The 19534-nt window shown below is 49.7% G+C and overlaps 1 protein-coding gene across 3 annotated transcripts in view; it reads right to left on the reverse strand.

The window, feature by feature from the left end:
- The window catches only part of ZNF536 (zinc finger protein 536), a 450290-nt gene that overhangs the window by 246736 nt on the left and 184020 nt on the right, over positions 1-19534 (reverse strand). For all 3 annotated transcript variants that reach the window (XM_040253951.1, XM_040253950.1, XM_040253952.1), the window contains exon 4: positions 2000-4171. In XM_040253951.1, the coding sequence (XP_040109885.1) occupies positions 2000-4169 (2170 nt within the window). In that variant the 5' untranslated portion in view covers positions 4170-4171. The remainder of the gene's footprint in view (positions 1-1999; positions 4172-19534) is intronic.

Consider the following 19534-nt stretch of genomic DNA (forward strand, 5'->3'; position numbering starts at 1 on the left):
CAAGTACAATTCTCCTTTGAGTCCCAAGCCCGGTTGGTTCTTTTAAGCAAAATGGACTTCTTTCAACAGAGTATTTAGAGATTTGGAAACAACAGAGATAGGAATAGCATGAGGCTATCACTTGGCCAGAAGGTGAGAAAAACACGGTAAACACGTCATTAATAGAGCCGAACATTTGGTGTCGGAATATTCTGCTGAGACCTTTTCATTTCAGCGGGGCTGGGAGACGGATGAAAATCTGTCAGTGTTAACTCCACGTCACTCCAAAAAGTTAGGAAAGCCAGTTTGTGCTCTGCTTACTGCCCCAGAAAGGTCCCCAAATCCAAAAACCGTGAGATGACACTCTCCAGGAGAGGGGACCTCCTCACCGGAGGCCGGAAGTAATCCGTCCTGACAATGGGACGCCTGGCACTTTGCTGCCTTCCTGCACAAAGATCCACCTCAGAGCGCTCGCCATCAGGCAGTGACACTGGAGAACCCTTGCCTTGCAAGTTCTGGGCGGTGGTCACTCCCGGCAACGTGGCCTAGCCCTCCGTGGTGCTGCAGTCCTCCTCAGATGCTTCCAGAGTGTCTCAGCAGAAGTGAATTGCAAACGAGGCTAGGACTCCAGGAGTAGACAGTGTGTTTCATGGGTGTTTAAGCAGCGGCATTAAGTGCTATCGGAATCTCTGGAATGTGCAGCGCAGATTTATGTGTCTTAACAATTCTTTACTGGTTCGTAATAAGCCAGCGGACTCACACTTTATTTTAATACTAATTTTGTCCTAGAAGAAGGGAATACTGATGCATGACAAGAACAACACAGCTAAGCTGGCATCTACTTAATAAGTGTAGCAGTGAATTGCCTCCAATACTGAAATATTTATCGAAACTGAGAAGGGAAAAAAAAAGAAAACGGGAAAAAAAAACTTAAAAAATGACCCTCACCAGGGTGTTGCCACATCTTTAACAGTGGGCAGTGCAGTGCCTTGAGGTGCCTCAAACTGTCTTTCATTTTCTAGACTTAATGGCTGATTGCAGAAATCAATGTTGCCATTAGTAACAGGGTATTTGTTATGGCATGATTTCCTCTGTTGTTAGGCTGCAGAATGATTACAGTATTAGCGAGATGCTTTCTTTATAAAGGGCTAGAGATATAACTTTCAATTTACTATCCATTAGTAAGGGGCTTTGGAAATATGGATGAAGGCAACAAGCTTACCTGCTGTTAGGTAGTGATTTTAATTTAGCTGTCTTAGGATAGTGGGATTTTTTTTTCTTTTTTTTCCCCCCTCAAACTGGGCCAGGAAGCTTCAGCATTTCACAGACATTTTGATGACAGATTTTCTGCTTTGCTATTTTAGACCCCAAAGCTGTATCGCCCATGTAACACAGTACAATTTAAGACATGAAGTCGCGCATCTGTGTTGCAAACCTCTGTGCTTTTCCAAACCATCAGAGGAGAATGGTGTGGTTCTTCAGGTTATAGACACATGACAGGTTGTATGGAAGGGGACTGGAGACAGGTTAGGTCTAAGAAGAGATAGTGCAAGGCCTAAATGAGACAATTATGGGCATACAGTTGGGGGGCACAGATCGTGAAGGTCTGAACTTACACAATCACATTCATGGATGGAGCCAAACGGCAGCTCCTGGGTTCCTGAGGCAATGGCAGATGGGGGTCAGGGAACAAAATGGGGCCAGGAAATCTTAGGGGCAAGATAGGCTACGCCCTCTGGCAAACATACCAACTGGCCACCTCTCCACCACACCAGAGAAGGACTGACTTACTTTCCTGGTGGCCAGGGCTCAAGGGAAGGTCACAGAGTTGAAATGACAGCCTTCTCTTAAGGCCTACAGGCAAGGTCCACACAGCACCAGGACCACACTGCAGTGACCTCAGGGCTGACCCTGAAGGGGAGCAAGGCCCCCTCCCCACTGAGGCCCGCACAGAATCAGGCCCCGGGGTAGGGAGAACCCTGGCTCTGGCCGCTGTTCCCCATCTCCCCCAACAACCTACCTGAGGAGGACGGCGAGGAGGGGTGCGGGCTGTCCTCCTGGGCGCTCCCGGTCTGCGAGAGTCCGCCTCCGACCCCGCTCTCCTCGGTGACGTTGGAGGAGCCGGGCGTCGTGGAGCGGCTCACCGACTGGGACTCCTGGTCGCTGCCGGAGCCGCGCCGCTCGTCGGGGCCCCCGTGCAGCCCATCCTCGTCACCCTTGCGGTCCCTCTTATGCACGCGGGAGTGCACGACCACCTGGTGGTAGGTGCGGAACACTCGGCCGCAATCCGGGCACTCGGTGGGCTTCTCCTTCAGGCTCCCGGGACCCTGCAGGTTATACTCGAGAGCCTGGTTGAGCCCGTGTGACAAAAAATCCCGACTGCCTTCTAAAGGGTCGAGCTTATTTGGCAGGTCTCTCTGATTGCCCACTTTAGTGCTGTGAACCAAATCAGCAGGCATTTTCTGCTTGGAGCCATCTGCTCCCACTAACACGTACTCCCGCTTCTCCTTATCAAACAGAACTCCGGCGTTTGCCAAAGTGTCTTCGTGGTTGCGCTGTAGCTGGTGCTCTTTAGACAAGAAGCCGTGTTCCATGGCCATGCCCCTGGCCATGAGCTGCCAAGCCTGGTAGCTGTTCACGGGGTCCATCTCGGCAGCCTTGGCCGCCGCCTGTAACCGCTCGATGCAGCTGGATTTCAGCGGTGGCACCAGGTTGAGGCATCCTAGGAGGGAGTGCTTGTCGCCCTCAGGGACACCGTGGGCCATGCTGGAGATGGGGGTCAGCAGCTTCCCCACCACCTCCTTCTCTTTCAGGGGCAGCTCGCCTTTGCCGTAGAGCTGGCTGGGCTCGCTCAGGCTGGCTTTGTCTGCGGCCATGAAGCCGCTCTGCAGGCAGGAGAGATACCTGGAGTACAGGTTGGCATGGGCCTCTTGGGACATGCCGCCCATGGGCACAGGCACCTCGGGGTCGCTGGGGGACTTGTTCTTCACGGACAGCTTGTTGAGGTGGACCTTCATGTGGTTCTTTAGGAACCAGGGCTCTTTGAAGCGCCGGCCGCAAATCTGGCAGCAGTGCTCGAAGGAGTCCTTGTGCTTCCGCATGTGGCCCTTCAGGAACCACGCCTGGCTGAACACCTGCCCGCACACCTCGCAGCGGAACTCGTTGGCCGACTGCTCCCCGCCGCCGTTGGGGCCCTGGCCCTGGGCCGACTCGGCCGTGATGTGGGCCTTCTCCACGTGGCTTATGAGCTCCTCCTCCTGCGAGGCGGCGAAGTCACACAGCGTGCACTTGTAGGGCTTGTGCAAGATGCGGATGTGGCGGTCTAGCTCCTCCCGCTTCTTGAACTTGCCCTTGCAGAAGGTGCAGCGGAAGCCAGCGGCGGGGGCCACCGCATCCTCCTGCACGCTGGCCGGCTTGGGCGAGGGCACTGGGTTGGCCACGTCGGGCACGCTGTGGTTGGTGGGCAGGGCTAGGTTGCAGGCGGCCAGCGGGGCCTGCTGGGTGTGCACCAGGGGCTTCAGGTCGGGACGGGGCTGAAGCAGGCTGCTCTTCATCTGCTTGTCCCGCAAGATGGCCCTCTCCTCCAGCTCGTGCAGCAGGCGGTTTTCCTCGCGCACCCGCCCGCGCCCCTTCCCAAGATTGCCCAGCTTGTGGGTCCGCAGGTGGATCTTGAGGTTCCCTTTCTGCGCCGCCCGGTGGTCGCAGTACGGGCACTTGAAGGGCTTCTCGCCAGTGTGAGTGCGCATGTGCAGAGAGAGGATGCTGTTGAAGCGGAAGCGCTTGCCGCACAGTGGGCACGGGTATTTCCGGTTTTTTCGGGCGTCGTCCTCGATGTCGCTCATCTGGGACATGATGCCCAGGTTCTGACCATTGAGGAACTGCTGCAGATCCACCCGCCCGTTGAGACTGGTGTCCACGTCCCGGCCCAGCTGGTTGGCCAGGAGCGCCATCTGACTGCCCATGGGCTGGCCACTCATTGGCACGTGGGCCTTCTCGTCGAGAGGCGCGGGGGTCTTCTCCTCGGGGTTGGGCCGCGGATGTAGCTCGGGGAAAGCATGGCTGAGCTGGGAGGTGATCTGGTGCAACTTCTGACTCATGGCATACTGGCCGTTGAGGACGGGGCCGCTCAGATGGGGCTCTGCTTCCGGCGCCGCCGAGGACACTCCAAGGCACAGACTGGCTTCTTCCATCCCTGAAAATAAAGAAAGAGTTCAGATCTGTGCCAGGTACCGTGGCACAGTGAATCAACAGCATCAGCTGGTGGGGAATTTGCATTGCATGCCTTACCTACACATAATAATGCTAAGGAATTATAGTCAAAAACAATAATAAAAAAATGAATTATTAAATGCCAATTATGCAATATGGCATTGCTCCTCCAATTTGTTTTGGCGATAGATCGTCTTCCTTGTATTTTCTATTTACAGACTGCAATTATTCATTCACGTTTAAATTATTAATGTTTTACCACTTTCAACACCTAATAACAAATCAGGGGTCTACGTGTTAAACGTTTCCTCCTCTCCCCCCCTTTAGCACCTGCACCTGTTGGTTCAGTTCAGAGTTTGTCAAGGAGCAGAATGGCTTTAACTGAAACACCAAACTGACTCACTTGGAACTTTTGTTTCTGGTTACTATATTCAATACGTTCACCAGTCGGAGATGAAAGAGATTATTTTATGATTTGGCAAAAAAAAATCCAACCCAATGGCACGATATTTACTGGTACATAATAAAACAAGATAATGTTTTGGGAAAAAATAAAGTAAAGGACAGGCTTTAGAACAATAAAAGGGATTTTGCTTTAGTCAACAAAAAGTGCAGTAATATCTCATTAAGCTGATTAGTATGCTGCTTAGAAACAGTACTAGGTGCTGTAACACATGATTATAATCATAAAAATCCTTCAGTGTTTGCAAGGAAGCATTAACGAGGTATATTAAATTTTAAGGAGACTGCGAGTAGCGGCTTTGCAAACCTTAGAGATTAAGATTTAACCCTTCTGTTACGAAACACTGTTATTTTGTTATTTGGTAACCGTGCCCATCAAAAGAAGTATAAATTATCTCATGATGGAATCTTAGTGGATTGTTGAGACTGCTCAAATTTGGGTAGGGGGTAAAGACTTACACTGCAGAGTAGGCTTACCCTGTTCTTCAACTGGCATGATATCTGCAGCAGAGACTTTGATTGGGCTTAAAGAGATCTTTTATAGAACTGGATAAAAACCAATTAAAATCCAGGGACGATGCCATAGGAAGTCTCAACCAAGTTTGAGTGTTTTTAATAACTTTCCCAATATACAGTAATGAGTACAAATTGTACCTGCAGTATGTGTTTTGCAGAAAATTAGAACTCAAAGCTGTTTGTTAAACACTAACACTCAAAGCAGGTCTGCATAATTGTCTTTAATAGTCCTCTCTGCCCCTCTCCAGCCTATGCAGAATTGCTAAAGCCAGATCATTCTGGGATGGAGCAGAAGGAATAGTCCCCTCTATATCAGAGCATGTGGGGAGCTCAACTTTGAAAGGCAATGAATCCATGCCTGGGGTCCTTCTATTTCCAGATTTGTCTTCCACTTGAAGGAGTCCAAATTTGTTTCCTGCCACTGGAACAGTTATTGCACATCCATCCCCTTTGTATCCCAATGTTTAGATGTGTTGGCCAGCCAGGTGGTCCAGGAGTACAGCTTAACCCCAGCCAGGATTGATTCCTGGGCCAAGCAGTTCCCCAGGGGAACGTGTGGGGACAGAGCTCAACTGTGGAGGAAGCACATTCAGCCCTGGTGGGGTCGGCTGCCTACTGGGCTTCCAGCCAGGCAGACTGTGTGTGGATGGAGGTTCTCCAACAGGAGACCTGACTTCCTTGGCAAGAGGACAGAGGCTGTGAGTCTGTCTTGCAAGAGAGGAGAAGAAAAAGACCTGATGTTTATTTCCAGAAGGGAGAGAAACTGCAACCATGGTGCAGGGTTAACTATCCATGAACAACTACACACACTCACACACACAGACAAGCACGTGGTCACTTGGAGTAAAAGAATGCTTTCAATTTGTCTCTGGTGGCAGTCTGTACTCAAAAAGCAAAATAAAAAGAAGAAAGGAAGGAAGGAAGAAAGAAAAAAGCTCATTTTGGAGCCTGGTCAGAAAGGAGTAATTTCTCATAGAGATTCTTACATTCATTCAGTAGACTTGCTGAGTTTCCACCATGTGCCAGGCCCTGTCCTTGGCACTGAAGATACACTACTGGATAAGACTGGCCAGCCCCAGCACTCATGGCACCCGCTGACCAGCAAGGAAGAGCAGGCCCAGTGTGAGAAGTTGCTGGAGCGGGACTGGGGCCGAGAAGGGCCCTGTCTAGAGCCATTTTACCACCTTCAAGCCCCATCCAGCTGCTCTGGCTCCTCTCCTGAGCAAACACGGATCATAACCCCAAAGCCACTTGGGAGTGCTCAAAATTCCACCCAACAGCTCTGGGGAAGTTTGGAAAGTCCAAAGCCAACACGGATGGCCCACTGCCAAAAGCTGCCCAGTTGGCCTGCTCAGAAGACATGACTCCAGGAAGACGGGCTATTTTCAGGTTACTGCTGCTGAGCTGACGCCAGTTAAGCAGGAAGGAGAGGAGGCTGAATGTGCAATACAGCAAGATCGCACATCAGGTTGGATGAGCAGCATCAAGTTGAAGACCACATCCCCCACCTCCAGTCATGCTGTACACGTAACAGCTCAACTTGCCAAATAATGAACTTGAGGCATTTTCAAGTTAGGTTTGAGTATGGAATTCTTTTATTATGCTCAATTTTTTCCCCCCACAATCAACAAAGCTTTTTTTTTAAACACCCTTTAAGCAACCAGTCTTCAGGTGCCATTGTTGACCACAGAATATTCCAGAATATGCTGAGGCACCAGCGGCTCCATCCCCTCATGCAGGTCTCAACGACATATCTCCTCACAAAGGCCCTCCATGTCCACCTCAACACAGAAAACTTAAGCCCGAAAGCCTCTCTCTACCCCATTATCTTACTTTCTTCTTCAGGGCACTTATCACAGGAGGGGGTGCAGTTTTCTTATTGACCCTCTTGCATATGTGCAGGCAGAACCATGTCTTCCTTGATCACAAATAAAGCCTCAGGGCCTAGAGCAGAGCTGTATTATTGTAAGTTCAGATCGTTATAACTGAATGGATGATGATTGAACAGACCCTATAAACTTCATGGAAATCAAATTCAGCTTTTGCACAAGTCCTTAAACATCCAACAATCTGAATCTGTCAGAGTCAGAAAGGTCCTGGGTTTCCACCCAGAATCTGGTGGTCTAGAAGTAGCCAAGGGAGAACCATGCCCCCTACCAGCATTTTCACTGTAAGTACTCACAGTGGCCATCTGGGCTTGGATCACCTCTGACCCCAGCTGCTGGCACTAGGAGACAGAGAGCAATTAGGTCCTTCAGAACTTGATCATCCATCCTGGGGTCCATGGGAGAACCCAGAATTTCAGCAGAGCTGGAGGAGATGCTCTGAGGATTACGGCCCTCAGCCCCTCTAATGAGCCCCAGCAAAGACTGTGCTGAGCCCCACAGTGTGGCAGGGTCAGACATCATCTCAGAATGCTCTGTGAGACCTAACACCCTGTGATTCCACGAGCAGGTGCAGGCGCAGCCATGGGTCAGTCACAACCAATGCCAGCTGATAGACTCAGAGCAAGAAAGGGGAGTGTGAGTTCTTGGAAAGAGCAAGGGGTAATTGGTGTGCTGATCCTGGGCCAAAGCAGCCGAGGCAGGACGAGCTGGCCCCTGGCCCAGCCTGAGACTCACAAAACCTGGGTCAGCCCCAATTTCTTCAGCCTTGACACTTCACCCATCGGGAATTCCTTTACCCCTTATCTCACTCATTCAGTAAATGCTTGCCTAGGGCCTTTATGTAACTGCCCTCAAGGGCTTCTGGGTCAAAGGGGCCAGTGCAGGCAAAGCCATCAGTAAGGGGGAAGCAATGAAAAGGCCCCAGAGAGACTGAATTAAAAGTTGAGAGAAAGGGGAAACCATTGCAATCGAGGTATATAGGTGTATGTGTGTGTGTGTGTGTGTGTGTGTGTGCACGTGAGTGTGTGTGTACAGGAATATGGCTGTGTTGGGGGAGGGGCAGCAAGCCCCTAAGTGAATTTCCTCTAGCAAGAAATACAAGAAATCCCTGGGAAACAAAGGGATCACTTATCCTACTGATAAAAGTTTGGATCTAACGCAGCCCTAAGAGCTCAGGAGCTGGGAGGTGGGCTGCCTCCAGGGGCTCGTGGTTCTGGGAGAAGGTGGCATTTCTCCTTTTCCCCAGCCCTCAGGGAGCAAGCACAGGGAGAACGCCTTCCCTTTGGGACCACAGTGCTTCCTCGCAGAACTGCAGTGAACTGCAGACACTCTCCTGTCCTGACAAAGGGGGCAGACACACACATCCACAGGCAACACTGCCTCACATGGTCCCTAATAACCCGGGAGCACTTTATTCCAAGTACCAACCCATCCTTCACTCGCCAGCCCTGGCTCTGGAGCACCCTGGCACACCCTGTGTGCCAGGTTGAGGGACCCACACTAAGAAGCCAGGAGCCAGTGCAGGGTAGGCCATGACCCTGGGCTGAAGGCAACAGGGCAGCTGGGACCATCTGAGGAAACTATACAATAACCCATCTAATTCTCTCACCTTGGTAGGAAAACCCTTAGCAAAACCAAAATGCAGTAAACAAACTGCTAAACGGGGGACAGCTCACCCGGCCATCAGCTCGTGGCCCCAGCCCAAAGCGTAGCAGGAAGATCAGTAAACCCTGGCTGACTAATGGAAGGAACCAAACGGTACGGAATTTACTGAACTGTGGACAGGTAGCCAGATGAGGCTGAGAAGGGGACGCGGTGAACTGTCGATTCGTGTGTCAGCCCTCCAACATGGAGACACTGCACATCTCACCCTAGTCCCGATCTATCCTGAGCCCAGGGTCATGGTGGGGCGTGGGGGCACTCAACCCTACTGTCCATATTAAGGAAGACCCAGGCCCGCGCCTGAGTCCTGGCCACCATGGCATTCCTCACCTGGAAATGCCAGACCCACCTCTGAACACAGGCAGGGGCCCCAGCTGAAAGCTTCTGAAGGCTAGAGGGTTTCTGCTTGAGCTCTGCAATTTCATGATGAGGGTATTCTCAGCATATGAAACCTACCACTGGATGCACAGATTATCAAAATGCATTCTGTCTCCTCACCCCCGTCATTGCAGGTACCGTGAGCCATTCAGCTGCCTTTGATGGTGCTAATAGTTATTTTGATTTTGCATTTCTGCCTTCAAGACTATTTCCTGTGATATCAATGACAAAAGTTTTCACTTAACTCTTCCAATAGAAAACCTAATTGTATCTTTCACGCAGAATGAAATTTGAAACTATCAGGACACCAGAAATGCCAGCTGCTAGGAGTCTAAATAAATTTTACACAAAAACACAGTTTCATTTTGCTAGCATAGGAAAAAAAAAAAAGTAATCTTATGAATAGCCCCCAAAATATAGATCTTGCCAGTAAGTTGCATGAAGGAGTTTTATCCTTATACCATGAAGAAGAATAGCTGGGAAATAAAATGACTTTCAAAATAACCATTTCAACTGGATTTTTAAAAATCAAATATTGTTGTCTAGCCAAGCACAGCTAAATATTCCCTTTTTTATCAATGAGGTGAAGGCACTGCCTCAGAAACGTCGCAGGAGATCGACACCCCCAGTGGCTGGGCAAGGGGTAGGGGGGGCGTGGGTTCACAACAAGGGTTGCAAACACCACTGTGGGTTTTACCCCCAAATCATGTCACAGCAGGCAGTTCTGGCAGTAGGTGGACCTGTTTCCTGGGGGGCGCAAATGACCCTTGGCCCTTCCCCACATGCACTTTGCTTTCTTAACACTTGAGATAAGCAGTAATTAAGACAACTTCACCTAGAATACAATGGCTTCTTATTAAATACCATTTTTCCAATTGTTGTAGCTCAAACGGTTTAACCAAGGTTGTTATAAGCATAATACACTCCTGTTCTGAAATACAGAACACCAGACTACTGAACCTTTTCAGGGTCATTAAACAGCTGTAAACATTATTACAAAAATAAACCAGAGATTTCATGCTTACATTTTGGCCTAGAGCTTGCGATGCTGAGCAAGTACATTTTTTCATCTCTTACAATCAACGCTGGTGACATTTGGGCATCCAAACAAATTACATCACAAACATTACTGAGGTGGGCAGGGTACTGAGTGGTTTATTTGCCAGACGATTAATAGATAAGCAGGAGGGCAGCATGGGTGACCTGTTCTGTTTTGACTGATGTGTAGGCAACGCTAGGAGACAGGGCCAGAAACAGTTAAATCCTTGCTGAATGTATTAATGAAAATATGATATTCAACTAGGGCTGCAGAGTCTGGCAACTGTGTAACCAGGAGAGTCGAGTTGGAGAGCATGGGTCAAACTCCCCAACCTTCCCTTTTGGGTAGAATGCTGGCCAAAGTCTCAGGGTGGTCTCTGTCTGTCAAGGGGAGCAGGACTCAGTTGAACCGAGGTCCCACAGAAGTCCAGGCATTTTCAGTATTGGTGGGGCAAGAGTTGGAGGACTTAGAAGAAGAAGAAAAAAGTAACCTCTCTTTGAAGACTTTGGATGATTTCAAAATTCTCAAAGGCCAAGAGGTCTCTCCAGCATGTTGGCTTTTGGACAGGTTGAAACTAGCCCAGAACTGAAGACAGATAATGAACACCTCAGATGGGAAAGGAAAACACCCACCCAGAGCTCTCCTGGTCCTCTCCTCCGGTAGAGCAGACTTCTGTCAGTAGTTCCCTGGCTCACTATCTGCCCACCCCACACAAAGCCAGGCAAACAGGGGATGGAATTAACCTCGTGTCGGGTAGTTGTTAAGACTGTGGACTTGTCAGGCAGCGAGAGCTCTCAAAGGAAATAGCAATAATTGTCATCATCACGTTGGTCACTGCAGCTACCACTCACCATCACCGTTTACATCAGCCACAGAATCCGAATCCTTAGCATCTTCTCATACTCATCATCGTCCTCCTCTCCATGGCAGGCAGCATCGTGCATCAGCACCAGCACTGTGCTAGTTACTTCACAACCTTTATCTCATTTAGCTTCACAGAACCTAGGATGGTAGGTACCATGCTAGTCCAATTCGGAAAATGAGGAAACTGAGGCTCAGAATATGTAAGCCTCAGAATGTCGCACAGCTGGGAAGCCTGACTCCCGAGCCCAAGCAGGACATGCTGGAGGGAAGGCTGCTCCCTGGATGTCCACACCATGTTCAGTCTTGCTAGGCTGGATGCTGACAGATGCCAGCACCTTCCTTTGTGAAACATGTGGAAACAAAGGAAGTCTCAGCTCACGGGAAAGCTCAAAGGAAGCCAAGGAACGAGAGCCGTCACAGCCACATGTGCCCAGAGTGGAAATAGGCAGTATATTCCAAAGAAAGCACCACTGGGGCCTGGCATGGCGGGGTGGGTGCAAGAGGGCACTTTGGGGCTAGAAATGCCACGTCTGTCAATCGCTGGTTGGGGGAGGGTCACACAACCACTTATTTATATTATCTTGTTTCCTTAAGATCCCTAAGAGTGGACACATTAGTCCACCTGCTCCTGTCCTGTGTCGGGTGGGTTATTCTCCCAACTAGACTGGAGTAAGGAGAGAGAAAGCACTGGAAAGGCCATTAACATGCATCTAGCTGTCAGCTCTTCCACTGACATCTGCTTGACCTTGGGCACCTGTCTGAGCCTCAGTTTCTTTGTCTGTAAAATGGACTGGTATTAACTGTCCTACATGCTGCACAGGATTTTGAGAAGGCAAATGGATTTGCAGGAGAGAAAGTAGCATTTAAATGACAGAGGACTGTGCCCCGTGTAACCTTTCTCGGGAGCTGACCACAGCAGCCTTCGAGATCCAGAGAGGACCTTCATCTGGGAGCAGAGTAAATGCTGAAAGCTGAAGGACATAACCAAGGCACAAGCAAGGCACATAAAAGTGGTTAATAAAGACTCACTCACTGCCGACTTTCTAGGTGCATCTGTAAAGTGGACCTCACATCACTCAATAACACTTCTTAATGCCGACATAGAGATACACAAGCAAGACCAGGTCTTGCCTTTGAAGCTAACTCATGGAAGGGAAACAAATGAACGGAAACCCCAGAGCAGGGTCCAGGGCTGAAACGAGGACTCATCAACATGCTGTGAGGCTGGGAGACGTGGAGAAGGGATGCAACGGGGAGAAGGGACAAAAGATCAGTGAGGAGAACACCTGGGAAGAGCCTGGAATAAGCAGAGAAGAGGAAGAAGGGTGTGTGGGACAGCGGGGTTAGTGTGTGCAACACGGGGCCTCAGCATAGTATGTTCTTGGGAAAGACAGGGAGGGCGTGGCCAAGCGCAGACTCCAGTGTCAATCTATGGAGCATGGAGTTTATATCTGGGTCAAAACAGGGGCTCAAGAAGCCCCCATAGGAGTCATCATGTAACACACATGCCTCACAGCACTGCTGGGACACACGAGCAGTTTTCTACCAAATGTGGATCAGAGGAGATACATATTCTTCAAAATCTTCTATTTTTGAGAAAAACAGAAGGTGAAAATAAACTCCTGGACCACAAACCAAACATGTAAGGGCTGAAGTTCTCACCATGATGAGGGTTACCCCTGCGTGAGACAGAAAAGGATACTTAGAGTTTGGAAGAAGACACTGGTCTCCCTTCTTCCCCTTTGTAACAGCAAAACAAGTGGAAGAAGGACCACTCCAAAAATCCTGGCAGCCTACCCAAGCCTCTCCAAGGGTGGCAGCCCAAATCTACCTTCCATGTGCCTTCCTGATGTTGCCTCCTCCAAGAAGCCTTCCTGGATTTGCCCCAGGCTGGAGGCGATCACTCAATCCCCATAGCTCCCATGCTATTTCTCTGTAACGGTTAAGATGTTGATGGTACCATACTACATGGTTATCAGAGGTCACACTTCCTCTGCTGTGGGCCTTTCTGAGAGTAAGTGTCTTACCAGCCCAGCCTGTAGTTCCTGGAGGATCCAGTCCTACTCAGATCTGTCCTCTAGCTTCTGATGATCACAGTGCAGGAAAGAAAGATGGCCTAGAGTATCACAGAAATGGATAGCATGTTGTGAGCCACAGCCCAGGCCTCTCCCCCTAGGATCTCAGCTGTCAAGTGGTGTTTCCATTCCTCCCAGATGGGATGCTTTGGGAAGGAAATGATCCCCTAATTTGCTATAATTGATTTATCTGAACTGTGTCCACCCCATCAGGGAAAGCAACTAAAACTATATATATAAGCTTTTAGTGACTGCCCTAACTTTGAAATATCACAAAACTGAGAAAGATACCAGCAGTTGTCATGAAGTGTATTGATTATTTCTCTCTCACTGGCTTTCTCGTTTCCTTTTTAAACAGACTTCATCATGAGAGGAAGTTAGATATTTAATCCCCTACTAACCTACCTTGGCTCCCTGCTCAGCCTCTGCACAGAGCTGCTGTCCTAGAACAACTGGGGAACTGGGGCCCACAGGGTGCTCTACAGAGGGCAGGGTGCTCAGCTACACCTCATTCACCCTTTCACCCCTGATTAAAGTCGTTTAAGTCTGAGCCCTTCTGGACTATGATATCATGTTGAACAGTTTATTTTCATTTCACAGAAGCCTCAGATTTGATTCAGTGCAAAACTAAATATAATGTAGAATGCACATATGCAAGAGTGATCAAAGAGGGCCTGACTGTGAAATATTCATAGAAGCCAGCCCAGGGAGATTCACTCACAGGGGCACCTGTCGAAGACATAAGCTCAGTTACACATCATCTCCTAAGTACACACAATCCTTACTGAGCAAAAATCCAGGCACACCAGTGGGGCCTCTGCTGCCTGCGACTACTGGGCTCAGATCAGTAGACGGGGCCCAAGCCCAAGCCAGGACCTCACTCCTTTGTGGCCCTTAGGATCCCCAGTTCAACATCTCCAGCTCCTGTACCGGTCACCAGGCTGCCTGGCCTGCTTCTGCCGAGCAAGACTCCTGGAAGAGGAGGGAAGGCTGGGCCAGGTTCTTATCCCAGAGATGAGTGTCACCACCACATGCGGGCGGACTCTGGGAAAGAGGATGAATTTCCAGCAGTTCCCACGTGCTTGAGGACAGAACGTGTGTGTGCATACCAAGTCACTCATTGTGTCCAACCCTGTGTGACCCCATGGACTGTAGCTGACCAGGATTCTCCAGGCAAGAGTACTGGAGTGGGTTGCCATGCCTTCCTCCGAGGGATCTTCCCGACCCAGGGATAGAACCTGTGTCTCTTATGTCTCCTGCATTGGCAGGCAGATTCTTGACGGCTAGTGGCACCTGGAAGGGAGCACCCTCTGCCAACTCTTGCTCAAACCTGTCAGAATTGGGAGAGAGAACTCCCTTTTCTGAGCGAGCAGATGAGGGGCCTTCCTGCCTTCATGTGCCTCTCAGTCCCTCTGTCTGGCACATTCTCCCTGCCCTGTCCACTTGTGCCCTGTGCCCTATCCTCTGTGGGTAAATTAAACGCCACCTCACCCAGGAGGCCGTCCTCAACGCCCCAGGCCCAGGGTGGAACCCTGGTGTCTGTCTCCGCAGGGCTCCTCCTGGCTGACTCTTTCCCCTTACAATGGCTTTCACACTGGGTTGGCTCTGTTTGTGCACTTGACCAGAAGCCCCCTGAGGACAAGGACCATGACCATCGCCTTCACTGGGGCACCTCCAGCACTGGCACAGAGCCAGGCACAGAGGATGCACTCAATAAATATTTGCCAAAAGTATAAATGATTGAATTAGGGAATGAATGAATGAGTGAAGAGACCAAGCAACAGATGCTGCAGGCCTGGCGCACAGCATTTCTCATGGAGGAGAGAAGGGGACCCAGGGGGGAAAGACAGACCACAGGCCACTCCTGGGACACCAGGGCAGCCCACGCTGTCCGCTCCTCAGGGCACAAGCCAGGTAAGAAGTGTATTCCATGGATGGAGCCTTGTGTCAAATGTCGCCATCCATGCAGCCACCTCCAACCCCAGCCTTCACACCTTCTATGAAGAGCTGATCCCACTCCGTCTCATGGTGGATTATCTGGGTCCCTGTCTCACCCCTGCCATCCTGTCTAAGACCTCCAGGAACCAATATCTGACCCAAACAGAAGGCTTCCCACATAATATGTACCTACAGATTCCAGCTGAATAGACTCCAAACCCCTCAACCTGCTCTTTATAAACCCACATTGCTTCTGACTGCTCTGCCTCCCTCAGTCTGCCTGCTCAGGCAAACATCCACCCATCCGTTCATTCATTGAGCATTTCCTGATGACCCACCATGAGCCGGGTACTGGGCCAGGCTCTGCAGAGAAAAGGCTCAGACTGCTCCCAAGCAAGAGGGCACAGGGACCCAAATCATCAGCTACAGAGACTGATAACATCTGAGTACTGTTCACTCACAAAAGGGTCAGGAGACCCAGAGGCTTCGGAGGGCAATGATCACATCTCCCTCGGAGCGCATCTCTAGTCAGGAGGACACCGCCATTCCCCTCATCCCTACTCTGAACCTCTGTTGACACTTCCCTCCCAGACCCCAGGAACCTGTCACCCCCCAGTTAGGAGCGAAGGAGCCACTGGAGCACAACAGAATGCCTTCTCTTGGTGATACGCACTCCGCAGAGCAACCGTCCCAGGCCTAGAACAGCGAGCCCGGGGGTGGAGGGGAGGTGTATGTAGCTGACTCCCCCAGGGCAGGGGCACCCACCTGCTCTCCCAATGGGCATCTCCCATGTAGCAGGTCTGGACACTCCAGACAACAGCCCATCCCGCCTGGTAGGACAGAGCCTCCACCCCCTCCACTCTCTGAAACCACACACCTGCACCTCAGCCCAGACAGTTCTTGGCCTGGTGGGCCCCAGCCCCTCTGGGAGTCACAGCTTCCCAAGCATCAACCAAGGAGGCCAGCCAGGTGGGCCACTATCCTCAGCTACTGCCACTCCTCCTTTGTCCTGATTCATGCCTGCAGCCCACCTGACGAGGAAGGGATCTCCCAGCCAAGCCCCGAGCCTGAGCCTTCACCAGTCACAGAATGGCTGGAATTGAACTTCACTGATGCTGAACTCTAGGGGAGACATTAAAAACGGACGTTTCTCTTTTCACAAGGGAGAAAATGCCATTAGTGTGCATGGGTCCAGGGCCATCAGCGTGCAGCTGGTCCGCCCCCCACCTTGGACAGGCTGTACTTGATCGGCACAATCGTGACACCAGTGTCTCCCCACCCTCGCCTCAGGAAGACCAGAGTTACTTCCTAAGGACAGACTTTCAGAAGACACAAGGCATTTTTCAGCTTCAGGAGCTTGGTGTGGAGGTACGATCTAAACAAGCAGCAAACAGCATTCAGAAGCACCCACAGTCAACTGCCCTGTGGCTAGTGAAATCCTTGGGGACCTGGAGAAATCTCTTTCCTGGGACTTTGTATGACATGATACATGCCTTCCACTGCCAAAGGTGAACTGTCTCTTATGCCAAAAGACCTGAAGGCCCACGAGCTCCAAGGTGGTACTTTCTCAGTTACCCATCTGTGCAATAATAAGATTATTGGGAGGATCAGCTCAGTTCATTTCAGTCGCTCAGTCATGTCTGACTCTTTGCAACCGCATGGACTACAGCATGCCAGGCCTCCCAGTCCATCAGCAACTCCCGGAGTTCACCCAAACTCATGTCCATTGAGTCGGTGATGCCCTCCAACCATCTCATCCTCTGTCATCCCCTTCTCCTCCTGCCCTCAATCTTTTCCAGCATCAGGGTCTTTTCAAATGAGTCAGCTCTTCGCATCAGGTAGCCAAAGTATTGGAGTTTCAGCTTCAACATCAGTCCTTCCAATGAACACTCAGGACTGATTTCCTTTAGGATGGACTGGTTGGATCTCCTTGCAGTCCAAGGGACTCTCAAGAGTCTTCTCCAACACCACAATTCAAAAGCATCAGTTCTTTGGCACTCAGCTTTCTTTATAATCCAACTCTTATATCCATACATGACTACTGGAAAAACCATAGCCTTGACTAGATGGACCTTTGTTGACAAAGTAATGTCTCTGCTTTTTAACATGTTGTCTAGGTTGGTCATAACTTTTCTTCCAAGGAGTAAGCGTCTTTTAATTTCATGGCTGCAGTCACCATCTGCAGTGATTTTGAAGCCCCCCAAAATAAAGTCTGTCACTGTTTCCACTGTTTTCCCATCTATTTGCCATGAAGTGATGGGACCAGGTGCCATGATCTTAGTTTTCTGAATGTTGAGCTTTAAGCCAACTTTTTCACTCTCCTCTTTCACTTTCATCAAGAGGCTCTTTAGTTCTTCACTTTCTACCATAAGGGTGGTGTCATCTGCATATCTGAGGTTATTGATATTTCTCCTGGCAATCTTGATTCCAGCTTGTGCTTCATCCAGCCCAGCATTTCTCATGATGTACTCTGCATATCAGTTAAATAAGCAGGGTGACAATATACAGCCTTGATGTACTCCTTTTCCTATTTGGAACCAGTCTGTTGTTCCAAGTCCAGTTCTAACTGTTGTTTCCTGACCTGCATAAAGATTTCTCAAGAGGCAGGTCAGGTGGTTTGGTACTCCCATCTCTTTCAGAATTTTCCACAGTTTGTTGTGATCCACACAGTCAAAGGCTTTGGCATAGTCAGTAAAGCAGAAATAGATGTTTTTCTGGAACTCTCTTGCTTTTTCCATGACCCAGCGGATGTTGGCAATTTGATCTTGGTTCCTCTGCCTTTTCTAAAACCAGCTTGAACATCTGGAAGTTCACGGTTCACGTATTGCTGAAGCCTGGCTTGGAGAATTTTGAGCATTACTTTACTAACGAGTGAGAGGAGTGCAATCATGTGGTAGTTTGAGCATTCTTTGGCATTGCCTTTCTTTGGATTGGAATGAAAACTGACCTTTTCCAGTCCTTTGGCCACTGCTGAGTTTTCCAAATTTGCTGTCATATTGAGTTCAGCACTTGCATAGCATCATCTTTTAGGATTTGAAATAACTCAGCTGGAATTTCATCACCTCCACTAGCTTTGTTCATCATGATGCTTCCTAAGGCCCACTTGACTTCACATCCCAGGATGTCTGGCTCTAGGTTGGTGATCACACCATCATGATCATCTGGGTTGTGAAGATCTTTTTTGTACAGTTCTTTGGATGGAACCCAGTAATTTATGTAAAGTCCTTGCAGTGGCATCTGGCACAGGGGGAGAAGCTCTATGTAGAGGCTGCCGCTGCTGCCTCTTCTTCTACCACCTCAGTGGCCGTCCACATACCCACACCGCCCAGTCTCCATCATGCCTACAACCAAGCAGTCCTGGGCAGTCACCTTCCCCGCCACCAGAAGCCAGATGCTCCCAAGGCCTGTGTGGTAGTCAAGGGGTTAATCACCTTATCTTTTTTCTTTTAAAAAGTGTTTGCAGTTAATGAGGAAGAGTTGAACACCCCCATTTGAAATCTGGACAAAAGGCATGAGAAACAGGCAATTCACAGAAGAAATGAATTTTGGCGAATAACCATAAAAATGTCACTCCTAACTAGAAAGCAAAAAAGATTCAAAACAATAGCAAGGCTCCATTTTAATGTCGTTACAGGAAAGGCTATGCCCAGGCCTTGTGAGAACCTGCAACCTTCTCCATGAAACCGTGGTGCAGCCAAGGCAGAGCATGGAGGATGGTGAGGCCACCTTGCTCCAAACACAGATTCCTTCCAAAGGAAGGACTCAGAGCTACGGTGCGAGTCTTGAACATAATCAACTGTGGCTTCAAGCAAGCAAGCCTGGGAAGGTGAGCCTTCTAGAAAGTGCTTTCCCAAGAAGAGGTCTCAGCGTGAGAAGACTAAGCTCACACTTCCTGCTATACCCAGAGGAAACTATTAGAAAGCATCGGAGCCCTGCCAAGGAAGCCAGTCTGCTGGGCAGTGGCTTGTGTGTGGTGGGTATGGCTGGACCCAACCAACCAGCCCCACTTACTGGGGACCATGGCCCCATGCCTGATGCCAGCCTGTCTCAGTGTGCTCTCTCCCACTCCCATGGGCTCTCTCCACTTAAAGCAAAGACCAAACCACACTGTTTTCCCTGTGCCACAACTAAGAATTCATGCCACTCATCCAATCTCACTTCCCACCTTCTCCTCAACTGCTTGGGGAGCATGTCTTTACTCCATGCATGAGCTCTGGCGTCTCTTCTCTCTTTTCACAGATGTGCTTCTTGAGGGAAGGGATGCACAGATGATAGCAGGGTGGCAAAACTAGGGAAACCTCAGAGATCATCCAGCTCCTACTCACTTAGCCTGATGTGCCCATTTAACAGATAGGTAAACTGATGCCAGAAGATAAGTGACGACCCCTCCCAAAGTTACAAAGAAAATTAGTAGATATGTGTCTGTATTTTACTTCCCTTAGTTTCCTCCTAAACAATCAAGAAATTTAGTAGGTGCTAAGTAAATGTTGTGGAGAAGGCACTGGCAACCCACTCCGTTACTCTTG

The sequence above is a fragment of the Oryx dammah genome, unplaced genomic scaffold, assembly GCF_014754425.2.
Source record: "Oryx dammah isolate SB20612 unplaced genomic scaffold, SCBI_Odam_1.1 HiC_scaffold_13, whole genome shotgun sequence".
In the NCBI taxonomy this organism is placed as follows: domain Eukaryota; kingdom Metazoa; phylum Chordata; class Mammalia; order Artiodactyla; family Bovidae; genus Oryx; species Oryx dammah.